General features: G+C 39.0%; 1 protein-coding gene across 1 annotated transcript in view; it reads left to right on the top strand.

The window, feature by feature from the left end:
- The window catches only part of KCNH8 (potassium voltage-gated channel subfamily H member 8), a 388,604-nt gene that overhangs the window by 97,385 nt on the left and 263,583 nt on the right, over positions 1-27,636 (top strand). Inside the window, exon 2 of the mRNA XM_020987205.2 lies at positions 8,947-9,180. Within this exon, the coding sequence (XP_020842864.1) occupies positions 8,947-9,180 (234 nt within the window). The remainder of the gene's footprint in view (positions 1-8,946; positions 9,181-27,636) is intronic.

The raw sequence follows: 27,636 nt of genomic DNA, 5'->3' as shown, positions 1-27,636 counted from the left end.
GAAAGCTTTTATGGAGCAAAGACAATTGTTAGATTGAGGGGGGGGGTAGTAGAGGAGCTCTTATATTTGTCTTTTTAAAAGATATCTTTAAAAGAGGCATCACCTGCCATGAAACACCACAGTATGGAAAAAATAAAACTGACTGCGGAATAAGAAGGCTTGGGTTCAAATCCCACATCTGATGATTACTGTTCATGGAACTTATGCCAAGTCAATTAACATCTCTGGGACTCAAAATTAGTTGGTTTCTGAGGTCCCTTCCAACACTAGAGCTATGATCTTAAGTTATTTAATCTCTCTGGAACTCAGCTTAATGTTTTGCAAAATGAACTGTCCCCTAAGTTTCTTTCCAGCTCTGGAGCTCTGCTTTTAAATCACTGAATCTCTTCAGAACTCAGTTTCCTCTTTTGCTAAATGACAGAGTTGGACTAGTTGACCTCTGGGGTCTATTCCACTACTACATCTCTGATGCAGGAATAACTTAAAGCTCAAAAAAGTATGTCTTCTAATGGAAGTAACATTGAAAATATATATATATATATATATATATATATATATGTGTGTGTGTTTAAATGAGCGTGTAGGGGCAGTTAGGTGTTGCAGTGGAGACAGCACCAGCCCTGAAGTCAAGAGGACCTGAGTTCAAATCCAGCCTCAGACCAAACACTTGACACTTACTAGCTGTGTGACTGTGGTCAAGTCACTGAAACCCCGATCGCCTCAAAAATAAACAAACAAATAAATAAGTTGGTGTGTAAATGTACGTATACACATATAGAAACACATGTATATCTACATTCATGTATATAAATGTGTCTGAGTATATGTGTATATATGTGTGTATAGACATACATATATGTATATGTATATATGGATGTGTGTGTATATACATATAACACATGTGTGCGCATAATTTGTATACAGCCAGTAAGGAAATTTGTTTTGCTTCACTATGCATATTTGTTAGAAAACTATTTTTCTTTTTTCCAGTGGGGCAAGGGATAGGAAGAAAAGAAAATATATTTCTGTTTTTGTAATAATGTGATGGCATGCTACAAAGGCAAAATGTTATATTCACCGTCACTTGAGGTCATTACAGTCCTAGTTTTACTAAACTGCTTTACTTTGTTACAAGATATTTCTCATAAGGTGGGAGTAATCTGTAAATGTTTGTAATCTAAAGACAAAACAGCTAAGTAAAAATTGAAAAAAAAAAGTGAATGGATTTTATAGATTCATAGAATGTTAGGGATCACCTTGCTTGGCCTTTCCATTTTATACATATTCTTGGAATGATTTGGGTGGGGGACTACCTGAAGGCATGGGACACATTCAGTGGCCTCACTACTCCCATTGCTTCAGGATCTTGGAGCTAAGCATTTGAATTCATTTTGCTATTTTTGTGATGAGTACCTCTAATAACAGCTCCTTTACTAAAATTCAGAAAGAACACTGTGGCTTGCTTATAAAGAATACTATAAGGTAGCCAAAAAAGGGTGGAGGGATGTGCTAAATGGTTACCTGTTATATTGGTACCAATCCAGTTCAGAGCTCTGTGGAGATGTTTCAATCATTCATCAATGGAGACTGAAATAACTTGGCTTTCTGAGTCACCACGAGGGTATTTTGTGTTAGAATGACAGCTGCATTCAGATGAAGGTAGCTCTGAATTTCCAAGGTAGCAATTTCCATGTGGTGAAAATTCAATACATACTGTTAGTAGCTGGAAAAGCAAAGTGGTTCCAAGTGTTTATTTTTAAGTTGTAGAGCTCAGAATCACACTTGCTGCTTTCTGGTCCTTTAGACTGAGTCACCAAGAAAATTATTAAAGGGCAGAATTTTAGAGCTGGAAGGAATCTTAAGTACAATCCACATCTAAAACAACCCCTCCATACTAGAATACACTAGGCCAGCGGGCATCAGTCCTTGCTTAAAGACCTTCAGTTAGTAATACTACTATGTCCCAAGGCAGCTCATTCAATTTCAGAACAACTATAATTGTTAGGAAGATTTCCCCTCCATTAGGCTTTAATGTGCTAGTTCTGTAAATAAATTTCTATAATTTGCTACTATAAAATTTCTATAAATTGCTACTAATTCTTCCATCTGAGGACAAACAGCACAAGATTAATCCTGCTTCAGAGAGGATGGAGTTTTGAACTTGGAGTTATATGGAGAGTCTATCTTCAAATCCAGCTTCAGTTACTTAGTAGCTTTGTGACCTTAGGCTATCCACTTAACTTCCCTGTGCCTCAGTTTCCTTACCTGCAAATTGAAGGAGTTTCTTCTTTCAATGGTCTCTGAGGTCCACCCCCACCCAGCTCTAAATATCTCATTCTATGATTCTATTCATATAGAGTAATACTGGAAGATAACTCCCATGTCCCCTCTGAATCTTTTCTTTTCCAAGCTAAAACATCACTAAATCCTATAGCTGACATTTATATGTCATGGACTTAAGGCCTTTCACCACCATTGTTGACCCATTGTTTGTCCATAATCTTCCTAAAATATGTTACCATATGACTGATACAGCCTGACCAGGGCAAGGTACAGAAGATTATCATCTCATCATTCCTGGAAGCAATAACTTTCAGAACAAAAATGAAGATCACATTAGTTTTCTTGGCTGCCTCATCACACTGTTGATTTCTATTAAGCTTGCAGTCCACTAACAGCCCCAGATGTTTTTCTTTTTTTTCTTAGTGAGGCAATCGGGGTTAAGTGACTTGCCCAAGGTCACACAGCTAGTACGTGTCAAGTGTTTGGTCTGAGGCCGGATTTGAACTCAGGTCCTCCTGACTTCAGGGCTGGTGCTCTATCCACCGTGCCACCTAGTTGCCCCAACCCCAGATATTTTTCACACAATGTACTGCAACTCTTCCTCCCCTTTCTTATATTTGTGAAATTCATTTTGGAACCCAAGTTTAAGACTTCACATTTCTGCATTTAAATTATTTCTTAGCTCACACCCAGTGTGCCAAACCACCAGGATGGTCCCAGAGAAGTTATAGGATTAGTAAAGGAGCTCTCAGCAATATAGGGGGAGAAGAACTACTCTGGAAGAGCTAGGGTTAGCAGCAGAGCTGCCATGGTACTTGGCCCCCATCATTGCTAATTGAGGGGAAATTGTCATTGCCTTCTCTGGCAAGGAAGGATGGCAGCAGCACTGCATTAGAAGGCGCTCTGCAGTTAGTGTCAACCATCCTCTAATATTTGTGAGCTTGCTAAAGTAATTGTACCTCTCTGGCCTCAGTTTCCTCATCTGAAAGTAATGACTAGATGTCCTCTGAAGTTCCTTCCCACCTTTTCATCTTCCTTTTGTGTGCTGTCTTCCCTCATCAAAATGTAAGCTTCTTGAGGGCAGGGGTCATTATTCTTTATTTATTAAGCACTTAATAAATGCATATTGACTGACTTACTGAATCTGTGAGCCTGAGAATGGCTAAATCATTGCCTACATCAACTGTCAAAGGGAAAAGGCTCCCTTTTCTTCCCAGTCCTCAAGTACCATGATCTCTGGGGAAAGAGAATATATTTTCTTCTTTCTTACTTTATTAATGTGTTCTCTACCAGAGTGAGCCATGTCCCCAAGTAAGAGAATGGCCTAGTGGAAAGATCACTGAATGAAAAGTCTGAATGGCTAGTCTCCACTCAGTCATGAATTAGCAATGAGACCTTGAGCAAGTCCCTTGCCACTGGGTCACAATTTCCTCCTCTGTAAAATGAAAGGATTACACTAAGTGAAATCTGGAGTCCCCTTTCAGCTTTAAAATACTATCATGCAATGTCTACCATACTATTTATTCATTCAATAAGATCTTCCTATGTACAGGGAACTACGCTAAGCATTAAAGATACAAGTACAATTTCTTTAAAGTTGCTGACCTCAAGGATCTTACATTTTCCTCAGCAGATTACAATATTTACATTAATAACATAAACATGAAGTCATACAAGGTAATTTCATGAGGTAGAGAACACTCATGATTGAGGAGATGTAGTCTTCTTCCATGTCAATCAGGCCAGCCACTAACCTAGGATTCTTTCTACCATCTTACCTCTGAGATAGTATTTATAAGGCAGTTTTCAGCCTTTAAAGTGCTAGATGCATATTTGCTATTGTTATCCCCATCACTACCACCACCACCACCACCATCATCACCATCACCATCACAATCACCATCACCATCATTATCATCATCATCATCATCATCATCATCATCATCATCATCATCATCTCTTGTCTCTACTCCTGGGCCACAATGAAGATGAGGTGGGGGAAAATATGTGATTGTCCAGACTTGTCCCAGAAATAAATTTATTAAGGAACAGTAAGTTGTAGAGAAAACTTGAGTTTACATCTTACTAGCTGGGTAACCCTGGGTAAGTCACTTAAATCCTATCTCAGGTTCAGTTTCTTCATCCATAAAATGGACATAATAATATCACCTACCTTTCAAGGTTCTTGTCAGGATCAAATGAGATAATATGATATAAAGTGATTCACAAATCTTAAAATGCCTATAAATGTTAGCTATCATTGTTTTTGTGATGGTTATTAGAGACCACCACTAATCCAGAGGTGTCAAATGCTGGGCTGCACAGAGCTCACAACACTCCCAAGTGTTGCAGCCCAAACTAGTTTAAAATGTATCTATGAAATGAATAAAAAATCAATAGAACATAGATAACATTAGTTAATGTTAGTATGTTGTTTCCCAAGACATTATGCAACCCACGAGGATTCTCATGTATGATTTAGTAGCTCCCATTCCTATCTGAGCTTGACACTACCGATGAAATCTTCTCTACCCTCCAGTGCCTCAGTGAAAGAATCTCTTCTACAGTATCTGACAATTAGACATTTTTTCTCTACTTACACACATCCAGTGATGGGGATCTCACTAATTTATGAAACCATCCATCACATTTCCTTCAGTTTTAATTGTTAAAAAATGATTTGTTGTATCAATTTGAAATAAATCCTCAGTTTCTACTTTCTCTTATTGGTTGTGGTTCTACCCTCTGATGCAGCAATAGACAATCCTCATCCCTGAAGTAGATCTTCAAATATCATGTCCTCTCTGACTTTTCTTCTTTAGGCTAAATGTCCAGAAGTTCTTTCAGCCATTACTTATGTGACGTCAGGTCCCATTTAGCCAGTGTGCCCCTCACCATTCTGTTGCTTAGGGGACCTGAAATGTACCATCCCGACTTGATGCTATCTGAACTTTGAAAAGGAGAGAGAGACTGCTGCTTCTCCCCTTCCTCTGGAAATCATACTTCTTTTAATACATTTGCAATTTGCTTCAGTTTTTGAGTGGCTATATCCACACTTACTCATAGTGCAGCAATTAAAACCTTTGATCTTTTTCCTATGAACTGCTATTAAGTTGGGTCTCTCCCATACTATCTTGTACAATTGATTTCCTAAAATATACTGTTGAACCTAAATGCATGATTTTACCTCTATCTCTGAAAACCTGTTATCTCATTAATTTATGCTGTCCAAATTCAAGTGGGGTAGCCTGTCAAATGTAACAGTTCCTTTATTGATCTCATGTTGAATCCTTAGAATTCTCTGCCATGGTGACCACAGCTTCTGTTCTCTTCCTCTCTCTCCCTTTGCTTCTGTCTCCACTTCCCTCTCCCTTTCCCCTCTCCCTCTCCATATCCCCCTTTCTTCTTCCTCCTCCTCCGCCTCCCAAGAAAGCCTTCAGTTTCCTGCCATTGAATGGCCTTGATTCATGTTTCCTGCAACCCAGGCCATATGCCCAATAAAATGTAATGTGTAAAGTAGATGCTTAATACATTTGTTAGAGTGGATATTCACTCTGTTCCAACCTACATTTCCCATATGTTATTCATTACTCCCCTTCCTGCCCTTTATTGGCTGAAGTTGACTGTCTTGAGGATCTCTTACACTTATACACCACACACACACACACACACACACACACACACACACATGCACACACAAAACACATACACACACATCTCATCTCTGTACCTTTGCATACGCTGTTATGCCTGCCTGTAGCGCTCACCTTCTCCCCACCCATACCTCTTAGAATTCCCAGTTTCTTCCACAGTTCAGCTCAAACACCATCCTTAAACAAACTTTTCCTGATTATCCAAATTCTACTTCCTCCCCCACTGAACTAATCTCAGAGTTTTTTGTTTTTACTGCTTTGGGCTATGCTTATAAATATACGTGCTGTCTCCTAATATGTGTAAGTTCCTTGAGGGCAGGGCCTTTTGTATTTTTTGCTTTTCTATCCCCAGCACCCAGCAAAGTTCCTGGCACAAAGTAAGTAGTTAATTAGCAATTTTTGCATTGATTCCTCAATTGGGTTGGAGGTGCCCTCTGCTTTCCTCCACTTGGTCTTTCCCTTGCACCTTGTCATTCCAGCACCCAAACTTTGCCCTTCTTGTTGCTGGCATCCCCTTCCCAACTTCTTGGCATCTAATCTTATGTTCCCTTCCTGGCCATCTCCTCACTGTGTTCACCCTACAATGTGAGTATCTTCTTCCCTGTCTCCCCATCCCTTTCCAACACCCTTTTATGTTCTGTCTTCCCACATTGAGGGTAATCTCCTTGAGGGTAGGGGCTATCTTATTTGTTTATATTTGTCTCCTCAGTGTTTAGCATAGTGCCTGACACATACTGTTTGATACAGACTCAAATTCCATTCTGTTGGAGCACAGTGGAATACAGGATAGGTCAAGATTTCTCCAAAGACAGTCAGTGCTTGAAGAGCTAAAACTATCCTAGCAATACAAATAGCTCTGTGATATTCAAGCCAAGACCACTCCCAACCTGCTGCTGATGAGTGTGTTAATGGTTTAAATAAAAGAAATATATACTTGTACACATGCTTACACCGCCCCCCACATACACACACTATATGCCATCCTCATGTCAGCAGTGAAGTCTTGAAAATTTACTTCATTACATAGACACACAGCATATTACCTCCCCAGTTAGTGAAGGGACTCAGAATGGGATTTATTCTGTCACAGAGGTCACAATTCATACCCTAACTATAAATTCTTGTTCACAAGGGAACCCACCTATATGCTCCTAAATACTTGCATTGCATATTCCCATAATCTTCTCCACATAGCTAACCTCTAGCCACTTTTGAAAGCTCACTTTAAATACCATTTCCTCCAGGAAGTCTTCTTCCACTGTGGTATCCAATTATTTCTCCTTTTCCTAAACTGCAGAGTTCTCTCTCTCTCTCTCTCTCTCTCTCTCTCTCTCTCTCTCTCTCTCTCTCTCTCTCTCTCTCTCTCTCTCTCTCTCTCTCTCTCTCCCTCTCTCTCTCTCTCTCTCTCTCTCTCTCTCTCTCTCTCTCTCTCTCTCTCTCTCTCTCTCTCTCTCTCTCTCTCTCTCTCCTGGAATTTCATTTGTGAAGAGAGATCCAGTGAGAAAACTCCCACTCCCACTATAGCAGATTTACCATACACTCTCTATTTCTTAATTATACATTACTATTATCACTCTATAACCATTTCTGCATATTAGTCTTTTCTCTCCAATGACTTGTAAGCTCCTTGAGGGTAGGGACTGCATCTTATATGTATATCACCTAGAGTGCCTAGCATAGCACCAGTAGAAGATGAAAGATGCACATGATTGGAAGAAAAACCAAAGCATAGATACTTAAACTGTCTAAGAGGCAATGGTATTTGGTGGCTAGGGCTGTACTTGAAGCTAGGAGATAGCAGTTCAAATTCTGTCTCTGATGCTTCAACTTGATTCAACAAAGATGTATTGAATGACTACTATGTATCAGATGGGCAGCTAGGTGGTACAGTAGATAGAGCACCAGTTTTGCAGTCTAGAAGTAGCTATGTTCACATCTGACCTTAGGTGCTAGCTGTGTGACCCTGGCCAAGTCACTTAACCCTGTTTACTTCAGTTTCTCATCTGTAAAGTGAGCTGGAGAAGGATTTGGCAAACTAGTGTCTTTGGCAAGAGCCTCAAATGGGGTCACAAAGAGTCAGACATGACTGAAATGACTCAACAACAAATGTGTCAGGCACCATCCCAGACTGGGGATATAAGGACAAGAATGAAAATGGCCCCTGCCTTCAAGAAGTCTACATTTTACTTGGGGAGCTCAAAATGCTCTTCTTCTTCACTTCCCACTCCCAGCTTTTCGCCTTCCTTTGTATCCTCAGCCCTTAGAGCAGTGCCTGACACATAATCAACCCTTGATAAATGCTTGTTGATCAGTTGACTGAGGCAAGTGAAAACATGTATCCAGATAAGTCAATATAAAATAGGTATAGAAGCCCTAACTCCTTGGAGGGATAGAATGTCAGGAAGGTTTTTGTCTGGGAATGGGCACTTGAGCTAAATCTTGAATAAAGTTAGACGTCCCAAGAGGTGACATGTTCTGGAAGCATGATCTTGGGCAAGTAAGTGAACGTCTCTAAGCAACCACTTCCACAACCATAAATGAGGATAATAATATCCAGGGTCCTTATAAGGATGAAAGGAGATAATGCATGTGAAGTCCTTTTCAGACTTTAATAAGACACTATGTAAATTTCAGCTAATGTTATCATTCCCTCTGGATTCCCTTCCATTTTCCCTGTTGATATCTTATCTGTACGGTTACGGACGTTATGTCTCCCCTATTAGAATGGGAGCTCCTGGAGAATGAAACTCTTGTTTTTGCCTTTCTTTGTATTTCCTGGGCTTACTGCTGTCCTAGTACATAATAAATGCTTAATAAGTGTTTGTTGAGTGCCAGATTATAAATATAGATGCAATTCTGGGAACATTAAATGACTTTGTCCCTTATCTCAATTTTTATTTGTTACTTTGGCTACCTGCATGCTGGGTGTCGGTTTGCTATGCGCTCTCTTGTAAACATGCTGATCTTGACCAGTTTCTAACTCTTGCTTCCTCTATGTGTCATTCAACAGACAGTAACTTCATCCTCGCCAACGCCCAGGTGGCCAAGGGTTTCCCCATCGTGTACTGTTCCGATGGCTTCTGTGAGCTGGCTGGATTTGCCCGCACAGAGGTCATGCAGAAGAGCTGTAGTTGTAAGTTTCTATTTGGTGGGGAGACAAACGAGCAGTTGACACTCCAGATAGAGAAATCACTGGAAGAAAAGACGGAATTCAAAGGAGAAATTATGTTCTACAAGAAGAACGGTGAGTGTTTTTTTTTTAAATCAGCACCAGATTTATGGGGTCTGTTAAGGAATGTCAACATCATTCAGCTGGATAATTACTCTGTAAGCCCCATCCAAGCTGAGTAATGTTTCCTGTAATGCCCTGGAAATGAAATAAAATAGGCTAGAGGGTAATCTCTTCTGACTCTTAGCAAAGTAAGTGTGTAAGGATAATCTGCCTGGAAATGTTACAGAAAACATAACTATTAATGCATTAAGTTGTTACGCTTCAGTCTTCCTTTAGTGTCGGTTTGAGGTAATCATGGAAATCCAGAATTCTTAACCGTTATGCCAATATGGACCATATAATGCTAGATCCTAACAAATTGAAAGTCTATCGGTACGGGATAGCAATAGTTTTCATCTAAACACTTCTGAGAACTAAAAATCTCTTCGAATAATTTGTTTCTTTCAAGAAATCTTCCTCCACTACCACATTATAAGATGGAGGTGACCCCGAATTGTCTAATTTTATGATAGTGACAATAACCTCTAGCATATCTTCTTAAAATGGAAGCATTTTGAGGTCTGGTTGCAGTGACATTGAGTCTGCTGTCCAAGGACCAACCTCATTAACTTCAAAGAGACTTATTGAGTTGATATTCCTACACATCTTCCCTCCATACTTTCAGTGGCCTGTTATCATATTCAGCTATAAGGGCATTACTTTAACCTGCTATAGCAAATTTTAAAAAATATATCCATTCAGTTCAACGAGCAACTTCTTTGGTAGCACATATGAGCAAGGCACTCCACTAAAGTCTGGGTACATAAAAATAAGCACAAAGGATAAGACAAAAACAAAAGATAAAATGTCTACACAGATAAATAAATGCATAGTTGTTTTGGAGAGGATACCACTGGTGCCTGAGGAGAAATAAAATGTAAAAAGCCTTACATAAGAACCAGCAACTGAGATGAACGTGGAAGGCAGAGAGCAATTCCAAAAGGGAGAGTGGATGAGGAGGAAGCATTCCAAGCCTGTAGAATGGACATTTGCACACGACCATGTCATTTCCTGAAGGCAAGAGATGGAATGTCAGCATCCAAGATCAGCATGGAGTATAGATTGTCTGAGGGAGGGTAAGTCTTGAAGGAACTGGTATTTTAAATCTAGAGGCCATAAGCAACCACTCACAAGTTTTAAACAAGGAACTGATGTGGTCAGACCAAAGCTTTTATTTTGGCAGCTGAGTGCAGGGTAGATTGGAAAGGGAAGACTTTGAAAGTCAGGAGATGAGTTAGAAGGGTGTTACAATCATCTAGGCAAGAGACAAGGGCATAAACTAGAGTAATGGCTGTGTAAGTAGGGAGAAATAGTATAGGTATAGAGGTATCATAAAATGGACAGGAGTTGGCAACCAGTAGGATATGGTGAGTGGGAAGAAATGAGGGAGACTGAATTGAAGAAGACTCTGAGATTGCTAAACTGGGTGATTATAAAATGGTGTTGTCACTACTAGAAATGGGTAAGTTAGGATGATGGGGTAGTTTGTGGGGAAAAGATAAAGGAACCTTTCCATCTATGAATTCTGTGATCTTGATATTCACTGCACTGAACTAGCAAATCATCAGACTAACCTGGATAATCTGCATGCTGTCCAGACATCCCATCCAAAAAAAAAATGTATAGTTCAACTTCCAGGGTTCTAAAATTATGTGATCACTTCAAGCAAGTTTTGAAATGATAGTAAAAATCCTGCCTAGCTTTAAGAGTAAAGGTCTTCTCTTACAAAATGACTTACTCTATGGGGGAACTCTTTCAATACTGTTTTCTTTGTTTATAGAGGAATGTCCAGGGACAGTTCATTTTTAGGATAAAATGAATCCAGTGTTTTCTGTCATGCCCAAACTAGTACTGAATAGTTTTGAAACTTTCTTTTTGGAGACTTCAATTCTCTGTTATAATGGATTACTGTGAGATTTGAGTTATTATGGTCCTGAATACAGAATAGATAGCACTACCCACCCATGAATAAAATCATCCATTCATTAACTCATTCATTCATTCATAGATTCTTTGTGTTTGCAGATTTTAATTCTCCAGGTTGCTTGATTAGTTTCAGTTGTATTTTCTTGAACAAAGAGTAGATAATACCCATGACTGAAATTACTTATTCATTTTTGAGGCTTTGTGTTTGCAGATTTCAATTCTCTGGGATGACTGGTTACTGTGAGATATGTGTCTTTACTGTCCTGGACACAGAATAGATAATACCACCTATCCAAAAATGAAATTATTTCATTCATTCATTCATTCAACATTCATTCTTACATACCTACTGTGTGTCAGGCACTGTGGATACAAAAAAAGTGAAACTTTCTGTACCCTTAAGATGCTTACATTCTTTTGGAGTCCACAAAGAATACTGGGCAAAAATCCCTTGAATTTAGACCATTTAGCATTAGTTTCTTTGAAGGGGTGGCATCAGTTTCTTATGCATAATTTTTCCACCTCCCCCTAAAAAAATATATGAGTTGGGATGGGGAACATAGGTTACCTCCAAAAGTAATACTCAGACATACTCTGCAATTTGGTAACCAAATAAATATAACACAAAAGTCACTTTACTCCATGAAAATTTTCCAGTAGTACCACATTATAAGGTGGTGGTGACCCTGAATTATCTATTATATTAGTAACAATAACTTTTTGAGTCTGGGCCTGGTGGCACTGAGTCTGCTGTCCAAGGACCAACCTCATTAACTTTGAAGAGGCCATATTCAGGTGCTAAGTAGGCTGATAAGCTTTTATCTGGGCAGCTAGGTGGCACAGTGGATAGAGTGCCAGGCCTGGAGTCACGAAGACCCAAGTTCAAATCTGGCCTCGGATACTTCCTAGCTGTGTGACTCTGGGCAAGTCACTTAAGCCTGTTTGCCACAGTTTTGTCATCTATAAAATGAGCTAGAGAAGGAAATGGCAAGAAAGAAAACCCCACAAAGAGTCAGACATGACTGAAACAATTGATCAACAACAAGCCTTTATGTCTTAAGTAGTAGAGGGGCTGCAATCCGTCTTACTGCAGGAAGGGTCCACTCCCATGATTAGCTCAAGGCAACAGTGAACACAAGGATGATAACTTTAAAAAGACTAACTTAGGCTTTCAATAATTATACTCTTAACAGGTATAATAAAAATGCTCACATTTATGTTGAATTGGACTGCATGGGGCATATTCAATCCAACTCAACTATTTTGTTTTTTTGTGAACTGCAAACTAAGTACCCGGCATCGTTCTGGGCCTTCTGGAGGAAATACCCTCTATTGTCATGAGGTTTACATTTTTTCTGGGAGCAGGAGGAAATAACATAGCAGATAAAGAAGAAAGAGGCCTGACTCAGCAGTCCAAGGACCTGTATTCAAGTCCTGCCTCTGATACTACCTATGTGACCTTGGGCAAATTATTTAACCTCCCTAGTTCTCAGATATTTCTTCTATAAAATGAGGGGTTTGCACTAGACAGCCCATGTGGTCCGTTCCTGTTTTAGATCTATGATCCTGCATTAACAAATAGATAAATTCAAAGAATATACAAAGTGGTTATGGAAGGGGAGGGCACAGCACAAACAAATGGGAGAATCAGAAAGGTTTCTTGCAGGAGGTGGCCCTAGAACTGAACTGGGCGGGGGAGAGCAAGGATTTAGATGAAATCTACTATGTGCCAGATCCTGTGCTAAGGGAAAGAGGGTTCGAGAAGTGTGGAGGTGAGGAATGAGAACTCACATTTGAACCCAGAATCCCAGAATTTGAGAGTTGGAAGGGATCTCAGAGGCCATCTAGTCTGACTTGTATGGAACAGGAACCCCCATTATTTTGTACCTGACAGATGTTCATCCAGCCTTTGCTTGAAAAACTTGGGAGTGGGGGGTAAGACTGGGAATACACTATTTCTCAAGGCGGCTCATTCCACTTTTGCAAAGCTTGAATTATTAGGAAGTTTTTTCCTTACTAAATTTGCACGTTCTATTTATTTTTTCTTGTTCTGTCATTTAGGGGTAGATGGAACAAGTCTAATACCTTCTCTACCTGAAAGCCCTTCATACACTTGAATAGAGCTGTCTTGTTTCCCCCTGAGGAATCTCCTCTCCAGATTAAACATCCACATTTCCTTTAACTGATTCTCATACAACATGAACTCAAGGCCCTCCTCTGTCAGTGTTACTCTCCTCTGGACACTGTCCAGCTTTTCAATGGGCTCCCTTGACTCTGACTCCCAGAACTAAACACAATACCTCAGATGCCATCCAATGAGGGCAGAGTAGATACCACTTAATGCAGCCCAGCAGCCCATTAGCTCTTTTGGGCTACCATATCACACTCTTTATTCATGTTGAATCTACAAAAACTCCAGATTCATTTTTTGTAACTCCCATGCCTCCACCACCTTATATAGTAAGCATTAAACCTATGAACAAATATGCATACAAAATTGATTTAAAAAAAAACAAAACTAAGTGTAAATCTTTACTACTAATTATACCTTGTGAGATTCAGTCCAGTGCTAGAGCCTGTCAAAGACCTTTTGGACCCTGACTCTGTCACCCAATATGTCAGTTATAACCTCCAGCAGGATGTCACCTATAAATTCAGGTTCTCTGACTGAAACCCAGAACCCTTCAATACCATGTTATCTAGAAGGTGGAAAGAACAGGTAGAAGATTTTTATAGGGAGTGGTTCAGGGACATGGTAATGAGAGTTTTCTTCGAGAATTAGCAGATGGCAAGGCATGCCTTTGAAGGGGGGGGGTCAATTTTCAGTATACTTACTGCCTATCTAATTCAGATATAAACATTCACAAGGTATGAAGGCAGCTAGTCAGTTAATGATTTTGTGATGACCTCATAGTATAGTGGCAGGAGTTAACACTTAAACTGGGGTCTAGTGGTTTTTTTAATTGATAATTAATTTAACATAATTGGTTTCCTTTTTATCTCATTTATTTTATTTATATATTTAAAATATTCTGAGTAGGGTTCCATAGTCTTCATCAGTCTGTCAAAAGGGTCCATGGCATGAACAAAGAGAAGAATTCATCGTGTAGTGAGTGGAGAGCCAGTCTATGGGTCAAAAAGTCCAAACTTCAAGTCCATCCCCTGACATATACTAAATGTGACCTCCACAAGTTACAAACTTCTTGGTGCCTCAATTATTATGACAATAAGTTGCCTAACAAATAGTGGATAGAGTTCTGGGCCTGGAGTCAAGAAGACTAATCTTCCTGAGTTCAAATCTGATCTTAGACTCTCACTAGCTGCGGACCCTGGGCAAGTCACTTAACCTGGTTTGCCTCAACTTTTTTCATCTGTAAAAGGAGCTGAAGAAGAAAATGGCAGAGCACTCTAGTACATTTGCCAAGAAAACCCCAAATGGGGTCATAGAAAGTTGGACATGACCAAAACAACTTAACAATAAGAAGTACTAGTCTGCAGTGGAAAAGGAAATTTCCACACTGGCATTCCCTGGAGTAATAAAATCACAAGACTGGACAGAGACAAAACTAATGATAATAATAATAATAATACATGCTGAAAGAAAAGAGAAAGTAAAATTCCTTCTATTGTTTGCCTTTTGTAATGAGCTGTTCGGTGAAGGAGAATAGAGGGAGAAATCTTACTCTCTTGGGAATGATCAGTCAATATTTGAGGTATTCTTGGTGGTATATATTATTAGGCACACTCATCAATGTGACACAGCTGATCATTTTTAGAATATTTCCTTATGCCCTATGGGTATTTTAAAATGAGACCCTTATGTAGGAAGAATGCAAAGCCTTGGGGGTGGATCAGGGATGAATAATAAAGTCAAGTTCTTCTAAAAATTACAATTTTAAACACACAGAGAATCTGACTTTTGTAATTGACAGTGGTGACATCTAAGCTGGCTACCTAGCCCAAAGAGTGGTTTCAGGAACACTTTGAAATCTGTGCTCTGGAGTATAACTCCATTCATGATACTTTTAAAGGATAGATCATGTTTACCTTTTGCCAAAATATTGGCAGACAAATGGCGATTCTCCAGAGTATTTTTTTATCCTAGTATGTAAATTATAGATAGAAGGAGAACTGAGTTGAGGGTCAAGAATTCTGAATTCCAAACCCAGCTCTACCAGTCCGTAACTGTGTGACCTTGAGCGAATTGTTTCATATCTCAGGCCCTCAGTTGCCTCATCTGTAAAATGGGGTAAAAATACCCCCTTTACTTATTTTCCAAGTTTGCAGTGAGGAAAGTTCTTGTAAAAAGTGATTTTAAGAAAGCATGAGTAATTATTATTAATCAAGCCAATGAAATACAGTTTTATAGATATTTTTAAAATCCATGAACAATTATGCCTTTCTAAGGTGGATAATTTTCTTTCAAAAAAAAATCTTATTCCATAGGGATTCTATTCTTTAGTAAGGACTTCTCACTGTGCCTGAAACTTCTTTCCATGCAAGCTGGAAAGCCTGGATCCTACCACAGGGAATTAGAGAAGTCACATGAACTCTGGGCTTAAAATGTTAATTTTAGGGACAATCTGAATAGTTTCCATAAGTGCCAAATGGAGACAAAAATCATATTTAGTTTATCACTTTTATAATATTAAATAAATCACTTCCCTTCTCAGGCCTTCACTTTCTTCATTGCTTAAAATGAGGATAGCTAGACCAAATACCTCCAAAGGTTCTTTTCTGTTTTAGGTTCATGTTGGCCAGATATGTTTGTCTCGGGCATGAGGATTCTTGTCCTTATTATGGAATCAATCCTTGGCAGTGCAGTTTAAAAGAAAGAGCCCTGAATTAAGGGAGAGATGAGCAGGGTTCAAATTAAAACCCTGACACTGACAACTGGTATGAGCTTGGACAATTCACTTTCCCTCAGTGATACAGTGGAAAGAGCCCTGGCAATGAAGTGGGTGAACCTAAGTTTGAATCTCACTTCTGACACTATCTGCATGACCTTGGAAAAGCCCATAACGTCCCTGGGTCTCTATTTCTTTATCTTTAAAAACAATGACTTCCAGGGGCAGCTAGATGGTGTAGTGGATAGTGGTTGGAATACCCACCCTGGATTCAGGAAGATCTGAGTTCAAATCTAGGCTCACACTTGGCATTTACTAGCTGTGTGACCCTGGGCAAGTCACTGCACCCCATTGCCTCACCAAAAAAAGAAAAAGCAAAAAAACACTATGACTTCCAACTCAAAATTTATGCTCCTGTGATCATAAGCCCAGGCAGATTTTCTTGTGTATCTGTCAAGTGACTGATGAAACTACTCTAGGGGAATCAGTTCCTTTCAGGATCCTAGAATCTAGAGTCAAAAGATGCCATAGAGGTTAATATATTCCAACCCCTTCATTTTCCAGATGAGGAATCTGGAGCCTGAGGAAGTAAAATAACTTCTCTAAAGTCACCCAGGTGGTAAACTGCACACTTGGGATTGAACCTGAGTCTACTGGCATTCAATTCAATGTGTTTTCCTCTGCACTATGCTGTACTAGGGACTGGTTTATAAAACAAGGAGAGAGCTTATGCTGGTTTTGTGTTTTTAACCGGGTCCATTCACTGCAACAGTATTAAGGTGAGGAAGACCACAAATACTTATTAAGTGTCTACCGTGTGTTGGGCACTGTGATAAGAACTTAATAAATATTAGCTCATCATTTGATCCTCATGACAACTTTGGGAGGTAAACTGAGTAACAATCAGATGAGTTATCCAGGCTCACACAGCTAGTTAGTGACTGAGGCCAGCCTACCACTTTATCCTGTGTGCCTCCTAGCTGCCTGTAATGAATAAAGGACCTGAAGTAAAAATTGTCCCCTCAAATATTTTTGGGATCTTTAGAATTATTGGTCCCTATGATCAAGCATTATTGTTGCAAGATGATTCTTTGTGACACCAGAACCCTGGAGTTTAAGACACAAAGCTTGTGGGTATTTATCCATAGTGAAAAAGTACGTAGCAGTGAGGAATAGGAGGGGCAGTCCTCTAGGATCTTTTTGGCTTTTTTGTTCTGCAAGGACATAGATTTATATTCTGTGGTCCCCAAGGGAAAGACTTTCCATCCGTTGTATTCACTAAAAAATTATCATTATAGATATAAAAATCTAAAGTATATTTTTCACTCCCACTTTGGAGTTCATCCCACTAAATCACTCCCTTCAATTCTTTATCTTGCATTAAAAGACAAAACTTATTTCTGGACTTGTAAACATGTTCTCTTAATTGATGAACCAAATGCTTTTTCCTTATGAAGAGTCCAGGTTGCTCTGCATGTCTCACCTTCAAAATTCAAGCTATAAGCATGTGGAGCAATGGTTCCCATTCTCATCTCTCCTCACCACCTTTTTCCACTTTAGCCCTTCACAGGCCAAGGAAGAGACAGAGGTGGTGGAAAAAGTAAGGATTTGTTGACTGGAAAAGGGAGTCAGAGGAAGCCAGAGGCAGGGCCTCCCTGCAGAGTATGGTAGAAGCACTGTGGTAAAAGCTCAGCTAAGACATCCATCAGAGCCTGCAAACAACTACTGGGACCTGTCTTGAAGATTGAGTCAGCAGTAATTCCAACTCTGACACCTGTGATCTGAGACAGTGGAAACCTTTCACATGTGAATGAAAATCAGACATGATTTGGCCCACAGAGAAACCTAGGAATGAGAATCTTTTTAACTGAAAAGTTCTCCAATCCCTGGTCTGGTGGGATATATTCAACAACTTGTCAGGCTAGTCATGCATTCATGTTTTCCAATCACAGAGTCTCAGATGAGACACTGTCTTGTCTAAACTGTGCTAGAACAAGTATGCCCTCTATAGCTTGGTCCACCTTGCCTTTGCTTAAAGACCTCTAGTTAGAAGGAACCCATTACCTCCCACAGCAGCCCAGTACATTTTTGGCTGCTTCTCTTTGTTATATAACCATGAAAAAAGTAATTATAGTCATAAAATAATATAATAGAAATCCTCTTTATATCCATTAGCTGGCTCCTGGGTATTCTGCATGGAATCAGGCAATAAAGATTGCTTTTAATGCAAATATCATTTAGGTGTATCAGCTTTTTTGCCTCATTCTCACTGTGGTGTCATGTTAAAACATTATGGGGGAAGATTTTAAACCTTTGCTGAACATTCTGGGGTTGGTGGTGTTTTGGGTTTTTCTTTTTTCCTGATTCATGTTCCTAATGAAGAGGTGGAGAGCTAGAGTCTTGTCAAGGTAGCGAGAAGAGGGCTTGAAGGGTGAGAGAGATGGGGAGAAGGAGAGAGAGAGAGAGAGGGAGAGGGAGGGAGGGAGGGAGAGAGAGAGAGATAGAGAGAGAGAGAGAGAGAGAGAGAGAGAGAGAGAGAGAGAGAGAGAGAGAGAGAGAGAGAGAGAGAGAGAGAGAGAGAGAGAGAGAAACAAGAGGGAGATTCTCTTATCTTTCCCAGATGCCATTGTCCATTGGGCCTGGAAACAGAGTCAGAGCAATTTTAAAACTGGTAGCAGCACCATGACCAGCAGCTGAGAAGCTAGTTTCCTTCTGAAGATAGGGCAGATGCATTGTAGGGAAAATGAAAGAACAGAACAACCTCCTCTCACCTTCTAATCACTTGTTCATTAACAGCTATTGGTTTGTAGATGGTTTTCATAATATGACATATGCTATTTTCTTTATGTTTTTGCCCTTTCTATAAAACTATGGTCAATCCAGATGTATGTATTTCCTTGTATTCCTGTTTTCATGGCCTGAGTGAACATTGCATCAGTTCTAGAGGCTTTACCCATATAGAAGACTATTAACTGGGAAATTCCTTCTTGGTTTCGGACTGGAAGCCCAACCCCTGGTTGATTGCTAGAGAATCTTTACTTGGAGGAGGCATATGTTATGATCTATTTATCAGAATTTCCTTATGGCTTATAAACTCTCAAAAAACAGAATTTTAAAAAGAGAATTCATGGCTATTCTCTTTCCTAGGAAAAAGTGTAACTTTCAGTTTGTTACTGTAGCATGTAGTAGTTACAAAAGAATCATGCAACCCACTCAATTCTGCAAATATTTATTAAAAGCCTATCATGTACAAGACACTCTAGTAGGCACTGCTGGCATAACAAAGATAAGAAAAACACCATCCTTACCCTCAAGAAGCTTATCCTCTAATAAGCCACATAAGAGGTACTGGAAAGTAGAAGGTGAACTGCGGAACCACTAGTTTTTATTTTTTAAATGTTCAGTTAAGACCTGCTTTAGCTATAATGACGAAAAGAAGGAATGCATGTGAGAAGAGTAAAATTAACTATTACCGTAAATCAATTTCTGGAATAACAAAGATCCCAACAAGAGAAGAGATTCTTAGTAGTGGAAGGCAAGCATTCATGGGGTGGAATGAAATAATGAAACCGTCCAAAACTCATCTGAAGAATGACAGCATAGTCCAGTAGGAAATGTGCTAGATGGGTAACAGGGTTTATACCCCAATATCAGCATTCACTAGCTATATTAATCTTCGGGAATCAATTCCGGTTGCATCTCCAGAGTTTAGCTCAGTGTCTGTTACATCCAAAGTGGTTTATAAATGTTCATTAATCTCTCAAGGGATAAGCCTCAACTGACAAGATCTTCATGGGAGTCAAGAGAAATGAATGTTAGAGATGATTTTGGGATAAAGAAATGGTAGCTCCAAATATTTTCTAGTAAAATAAAAAAAAAAACAAAAACAGTATTATGAAAGCATTGTTCTTTTTGATGTGAAATATAGTGGTACAGCTGGTGGTACAATGGATAGAGTACTGGGCCTCAAATCAGGAAAATGTGGGTTCAAATCTAGCCTCAGACACTTACTAGCTGCGTGACCCTAGGCAAGTCACTTAACCTCTGTCTGCCTCAGTTTCTTCAGCTGCAATGGGGATCATAATAGCACTTACCCCACAGTGTTGTTATAAGGCTCAAATATGATAATATTTGTAAAGTCCTAAACATAGTGCCTGGCACATCATAGGTGCTATGTAAATTCTTATTCCTTTCCCTTTCCTTAATTGATTTCCTTAGTAAGACTGTAAAATTAATTTTGTTTCATTTTCCTTTAGTTTGGCCTTTCCAAAATGGTGTCATCAACACTGAGAATCTTGAAACGTTCACATTTCAGTGTGAGGAGAGAGATAAAACTCAAGTCAATTCAATAACATTTATTAAGTGCCTTCCATTTTTTAGGCGTTGGAAATATCAAGACCAATATAAAGGTTTATGACCTCAAAGAGCTTATATTCTGTCAGGGGATATCACATATACGCAGATAAGTAAATACAAAGTAATACACAGGAATTTCAAGACGGAGAGAACAGTAATACCTGGGGGGACCAGAAAAGCCGCAAGTAGGAGGCAGTGTCTGAACTGTACTTTAAAGGAATGTAGGGATTTTAAGATGTGAAAATGAGAATGGATAGAGTTGAGAGAATGCAGTGTAAGGGGGATGGTTTGCACGCTCATTTTACTGGAACAGAAAGTGTATGAAAAGGAATAATATACAATAAAGCTAGAAGGGTAGGTGGGAGCCATATTGTGGAGGTTTTTACTTACCACCCTGATAACTTTGAAAGAAGAAAGAAAGGAAGGAAAGAAAAAAGGAGGAAAGGAAAGAAGGAAGGAAGGAAAGAAGGAAGGAAGGAAGGAAGGAAGGAAGGAAGGAAGGAAGGAAGGAAGGAAGAAAGGAAGGAAGGAAATTATTAAGGACCTATTATATGGTAATCACTGTGCTAAATGCTGATTTATAAAAGAGAGACAGTCCATCTTCTCTTAATGAAGCTTGCATTCTAATAGGAAACAGCACAAATAGAGGAGCATTAGTCAGCAAAGTACATAATCACAAGGACGATGTGTGGAGCTATAGGGCAACTGAATGATAGACCCTTTATAGAACCATTAATAGCATTAAATTGGGTCCTTCTCCTAAAGTAAGAGATAGGGGTATAGAGAGGAGAAGAGGTAGTTACACAATGGATGGGAAGATGACATGGTTGGGGAACCCAGACTGACTAGATGTAATAAATTGTCATCAATCAGCATGACCCAAGGGCAGAAACTGGAAATTGGGTGGAAATTGAGTAAGGCAGGAATAGCTGGGCAGAAAAGCAATAAGATGCTATGATTAAATGGTCAAATCTGCATTTTATTTATTCAAAAATTTAATTTTATTTTTATTCTGATTTTTAAAAATAAAACAAGCATTTCCATAACGAAGTAGAATAGGAAAAAAAGAGGACTGGGCATGAAACTGCAAATCTATTATGTACAACTTGCTTCTTTTCTTTTCAATATATAATAAAGTTTTCATGTAACTTTCTTCCCCCCTTCACCCTGGAGACAGCTACCATTAGACACTAATGTATGTATGTATATATGTATGTAAAACCATACTATACACACTTCTATCTATCAGTTCTTTCTCTGGGTGCTGATAGCATCTTCCTTCACAGGTCCTTTGTAGTTAATTTGAATGTTTATAATAGTTAGAATGACTTAGTTGCTAAAAGTTGTTTTTAAAACAATAATGCTGTATACAAATCTGTGTTTTAGGATTGCAATTTGGTACCTGTGTTGAGAATGGATTAGAAAGGGGAGAGAATAGAAACAGTGAGACCGATTAAGAGACTCTTGCTGTAATCCAGTTGAGAACAACACAGTATGTATTAGTGGTTCCCAAACATTTGTAATATGGATACTCTTCTTTTACATAAAAAAATAAGTGCTCATGTATTACCAACTTATAGTAGTTATACTATTAGCATTTGCTGGTTGAAATATAAATTCATAATGATAAAAGTTATGAATCAGAGACATTTTAAAATGACTTTATGGTTTATTAATCATAATAGCAACTGCATGCATTTGAAAAATAATAATATGCCAATGGGCAAGATCTATTATTCAGTTATAGAAATTATCTTGGCTTCTTTATGGAGTCAAATATTGATTAGTGGCTCCCTTCCAAAAGATTGTCTCCAGGGATCTTGAGGCCCCAAGTTGGCCCAGTTGAATGATTTCTGATCTAGAAGTCTAGACCTAACCAAATGCTGTCACTGCAAGGCTCGGTGACCATAAATCATTCCCTCTCCCTGGCTGTCTGTTTCCTCATTAATAAAATGAAGGGTTTAAGCTGGATGATCTCCAAGACTCCTGACAATTTCTGAAAATCTATGAACCTAGTAAAAGATTCATTTTGTTTCAAAAGCAGAGAAATGGGGACCAGTTAAAATTTAGAATCACAAGAGTCAAAAATGAAAAAGCTTTTATGTGGGGGGGAAACCTAACAAGCATAGCTGCTTGAAGTTGTATTAGTGAATGTAATGCTTAGAAGGACTTTAAAAGTTAGCCTTTCTCTCTGTAACACAGATCGTTCAGCACCTAGCTTACCAACTTTCTATGACTACTGTACTGGTCAACTGTACCCTGACTACATGCTCGCTGACCACATTTTCCAATTTTCTTCCCTTAGGAAAGCAAAGTAGAGATATAATTTATATATATTTTACTTCAAAATGCAAATTTAAAATTTTGCTGCCTAGTCAGAAAAGTAGGATACAGAGGGAAAGGTTTGTAAAAACATCTTCAGAGATAACTTCATTAGGTTAATCCACACTAGAAATATCTTTCTTGTCAGTTAAAATATACTTGAGAACTTTTCCTTTGTCAAACAGGAAAGAAATCTACTAACATCCATTGAGGAAAATGAATAGGACTATGGAATTAGATAGCTGAACCTTTGCCATAGAAGTTATTGTGGCTTTCATTTTCCAAAGACTGACTGAAAAAACAATCTCCATATGTTTTCTTAGCTAACAAGTTATAGTGAATACCGAGAGTAACGGCATAACCAGAATGATTACTTAAGTCCTAGGGGGTCAAAGAGAGTTCTCCCTGAAATGAGAATTATCCATGTGATTCATTCGAGTGCCTAGGCTTTTTAATGAGTGCTCGAAGGCCATGTGGGCTGATTGGCCATTAGATCTCCTAGAGGGGTTTGTGTGGGAAAATGCTCTCCTAAGGATCATTCCACATTGTGACTTCTATGACATGTTGGAGCTGAAAATACTTTTTATCCCACTTGGAAATACATTTTTGAAATTAAGTGTAATTTAGTAGAAAATTATGCAGTATAAAAATATTTGCTCTATAGAGAATGTTTTGAAGAAGGCTACTAATGAGTAAAATAAGATCAAACTTTGATTGACCAGAAGGGTACAAAGCTGTGTCATGTTGGAAGGGGTTCGAGCAAGGTCCTAGTAACAGATCTCCATTGTTTTCACTTGATAATGAATTATTTGGCTATAGCTACCTATGAAAGAAGGCACAACAAATGAATAAATGCATAAATGAATGAATGAATAGATGGATAAATAAACTAGTGAAGAAATAAATGAATGGATACATAGATAGATAGATAGATAGATAGATAGATAGATAGATAGATAGATAGATAGATAGACAGACAGGCAGATAGACAGATAGCCCCCAATCTCAGTATGGTCTCCTTGGCAGAGCAAAAAAGAGGGCAGAGGGTGCTAAGACTCAATCAGTTTTCAGAGCATCTGAAAATATTACCTTAACTCTTGCTACTCAAAATATGAGATACTTGTCCAATGACAAAAAAAAAGTTGAAAACTTAGGAGAATAAGAGTCTTTCAGGGGCAGAAAGCACAGATAGCTTGAAATCTGCACCACTGAAGGGAATGCCTACTTCAATGAAATCTCAGATTTACAGAAGTACTAGTCTCTGTTTAGATAAGCAAAACAAAACAGTTCAAATCCAGTGCCTGATTTTTTTTTTAGTCTAGCATTTGGGTGAAATGTTAGATTCTGATATTCTCTGTTTCAGGATAACTTTCACCTTACATGTGCTATTCCACCATTCTCTGGAGAAAGAGAATGGGAATTAATTCAACTACTCTGAATAGAGTTGGATTTGGTACACCTCTTCATCATTATTTATTTCTCTTAATTCTGGTATATATTGCACCAGGGCTTCAAAACAGTTTAAACCATGATCTCATACCAACAGACCCCTATGAATACCACCAGGAGTGGGAACTTGTGGAAGGCTTGTGGCCTCAAGGCTACATGTGGCCTTCTAGGTCTTTGGGTGCAGTCTAAGTTTTACCGAACAAATCTTTTTATTAAGGGAATTTGTTCTGTGGAGTTTGGAATCAGTCAAAGGGCTACACTTGGGGACCCAGAGGGCCACACGTGCCCTCAAGGCTACAGGTCCCCCACCCCAGCCCTAAACTTTTCAAAATACACAGTGGGAGAGAACTCCAGGAATCCCATCATCATGGTCACCAGCACTAACTCTAGCTGGGTAATACCTAGTCTCAGCACACCTCACTTCCTACTCTTCCCTCACATGTTGATCACTACCATGTAAAAACTACCCAAACTGATGGCACACTGGCTCCATTCTCTCTATTAGGTTCCTTGCTAAATTGGTACGATAAGCCTCCATCCTGATTCATCTGTTCCTCTCAGTCTTTGGTGGCATGGGAAAGGTCCTCTAGGCTTAATGAGGAGTCATTTGGGTTTAGTTCTACTTCTGTACCCCCACAGAACTCTGTTCTCTCTATTGGAGTGGCAGCATGTCTATTGAATGGGAATTTAGAAGGCAAATGTGTTTTGCCATTTTTAGAAGTGTGGTTAGCCTTCAGGGAGTTCAAAGTGTCCAGGGCACAGAAATACTCAAATATTTATTGTTTCCTAGACTCTTTCAAGGTGATAGATTGATGACATTTGCAACCATGTTCAGAGAATCTGAACCTCTGAATGGGTCTTTCATCTAATCCATTTTACTGATAGTGAAATGATGCTATGACTTGCTGCCTAGTCCACACAGCTATCTAGCTATCTAGGTCTGGAACTAGACTATAGGTGTCCTGGAACCGAGGCCAATGTTTTTACATACTATACCAGGTTACCTCTATTTAGGCACTGACGGCTATTATGGGGTTGGGTTTTTTTTTTAGCTTTTAATCAATAACTCCTACTTTAAAATTTAGATTTTGAATTCTTTCTTCCAATTTTAACAACTACAACTTCGCTCCTTTCCCCTAGGTTCTATTTTTTATCTCCTAAGTCATTCTGATTGCTCTTTCCTGGTCTATTTCCAGTTTCCCCACAAGCTTTTAGAACGCAAAGACTAAAACTGGGTATAATAGCCTCATGAGGATCTGACCAATGCCCAGTTTAGGAGAATTATCTCCTGAAGAGTTTGTGCCATATTGTGAATAATATACCTCAGTGTGATAATTGCTGTATAAATATATCAACCTGATCACTGGCTATCTCTTGCCTATGACCCATTTCAATTCCCAGACCTTGTCTTCTGTACTTTTGGTGGTCACTCCTAGCTAACACTGAAGCTATTTGTGTGTTTCTTCATTTGGTACATAAGTATACTACCTTGCATGGGTCTATGAATACTCTATTTTTATTGGACCATATTGTCTATTTTATCAACCTAATTAATCAAATGGTTTAGAATTTGAAGGAATCTTAAAGATCATCTAGTCTATCAGTTATCAAAATATAGTCTAGAGATCCCTAGGGGTACCTAAGGGGATTTGGGTGGTCAAAATTATTTTCTTAATAATGCTAAGATGTTTTAACTTTTCACGTAGTGAATATCATTAGCTATAGCCCACATGGACAAAAGCTATTAGGGGTGTCTGCAATCATTTTTAGGCATTTGCAGAGGTATCTTGGGATCAAAAAGTGTGAGAACCACTCATCTAACCCAACCTCCAGATAAGGAAAATGAAACCTAGACACGTGAAGTCATTTAATTATAGCCACACAGTTAAATAATAAATTAAAGGTTCCAACCTATGTTCTCTGATTCCAAATCCAGTATCCTTTCCACTGTGCTACTTTCTCTCAGATCCTTTAATTCTCTTCATGCCCTCTTTTCTTTCAATCCCTGAGAACTTTTCCTCATTCTATTCTTCTACACCCTCCTGGCTTTCTCATATTCCCCCAGAGGCCATTCTGATCTTCCCTATGTCCCTCTTCACATGGTCTCTGTCCTGTTTTCCATTCCAAGATTTTCCTCTCCTCCTGTAAATATCCTTCTATATTCCCATCTCCTTCCTTTGCTTTTCCATGAACTGTCTTAAGGACTTCATTTTCCAATTCCCTCTTATTTGTCCCTCCCACAATCCTCTTCAAGTTCTTTCTACACCCCCCCATTCTATGGGCATTTAAGTGTCTCCCTCCCTCACTCTTCTCTATTTTATCTAGGCTACATATGCCCCAATTTACCTCTATCTCCTTCCCTAAATATCTCATTAGTCAGTCAATCAAAATATTCCATCTAATATCTCTCTCGCTTGCTATCCTTCAATCCATGCCCCCTCTGAGGTCTATTTCTTTCAGTCTTCATCCATTCACTTCATTATCCCTTCCCAACCTCAATTTCAAGTCACAATAAGTTCTCTATCTTTCTTGGTCACAGCAAAGTTGCCCAAATTTTTTTCTTTTGCAAAATTTATGAGAACAGTCTCAATAACTTAATATAGGTCAGTGAGGAGTAAGAGAAAACCCCACAAACACAAACATCTTGTTATTAAGTCTCTTTGGCCTTCTCGGTTGTTACACAATGGTAATTTAGTGAAGTTCTATTGCTGTCATTTCTACAAGCAATGCTGAACTAATCAGTGTCCAGTTAAAAGGGTCCTCCTTTTGTTTTCCCTGAAGGTGGATCTCCCATCTCTCTTGGTCTAGGACTTCTTCTCTTTTCAAAAACCATAGAAAATGACACTATCCTAACCCCACCTACTTCACAAAGTTCTTAATGTTCTCAGGCCTTCAAGAGATAATGAAATCTAAACAACATCAGCAGTCTTCAACCATTTCCTTCCTTTATTTGATTTCTCTAGGTTCTGTACCTCCCATGTGTTTGTTTTGTCTATGTAGTACCAACGCAAGACTTTATTCCTATTATCCTAGCTATGTTCATACAGAATCTTACAGAACTGGGGAGGGGTAGATAACTTGATTTTCCAACCATCCTTTGAAGCAATCACTTTATCTCTGCCTCTGATGAGCTCCAGAAAAATCTTAGATTGTTTTGCTAAAATGTGAGCATCCAGGGGTTTATTCTGGGCAAGGCGTAGTTTATAAGTTACAATGAAGAACCCTGCCTACCCCCAAGGAACTAGACAGTTTCCTGCTCACTAACAGTTTCTGGCAAGGACAACCAAGTAGTGGATCCTTCTCTCCCTAGAGAATCGATTGTCAACAATGCTAAGACTCTTCTTGTTACTGGGCACTCAGCTCATTTTGCCATATCTTCTTGTAGATGAGATGAGCCCCAGGGGATTGCTGATATGTGCCCTACATAGGGATACTGTAACACATGAATTACAATCTGAAGCCTCCCAAGAGGATTTGAAGTGGATAAACATGAAGAAGAGAGCAGGAGACAAGGGCTTTGTGAGTGAGA

Source organism: Phascolarctos cinereus, unplaced genomic scaffold (assembly GCF_003287225.1).
Source record: "Phascolarctos cinereus isolate Bilbo 61053 unplaced genomic scaffold, phaCin_HiC Scaffold_1;HRSCAF=81, whole genome shotgun sequence".
NCBI lineage: Eukaryota > Metazoa > Chordata > Mammalia > Diprotodontia > Phascolarctidae > Phascolarctos > Phascolarctos cinereus.
This window is presented reverse-complemented; position numbering and strand designations above follow the sequence as displayed.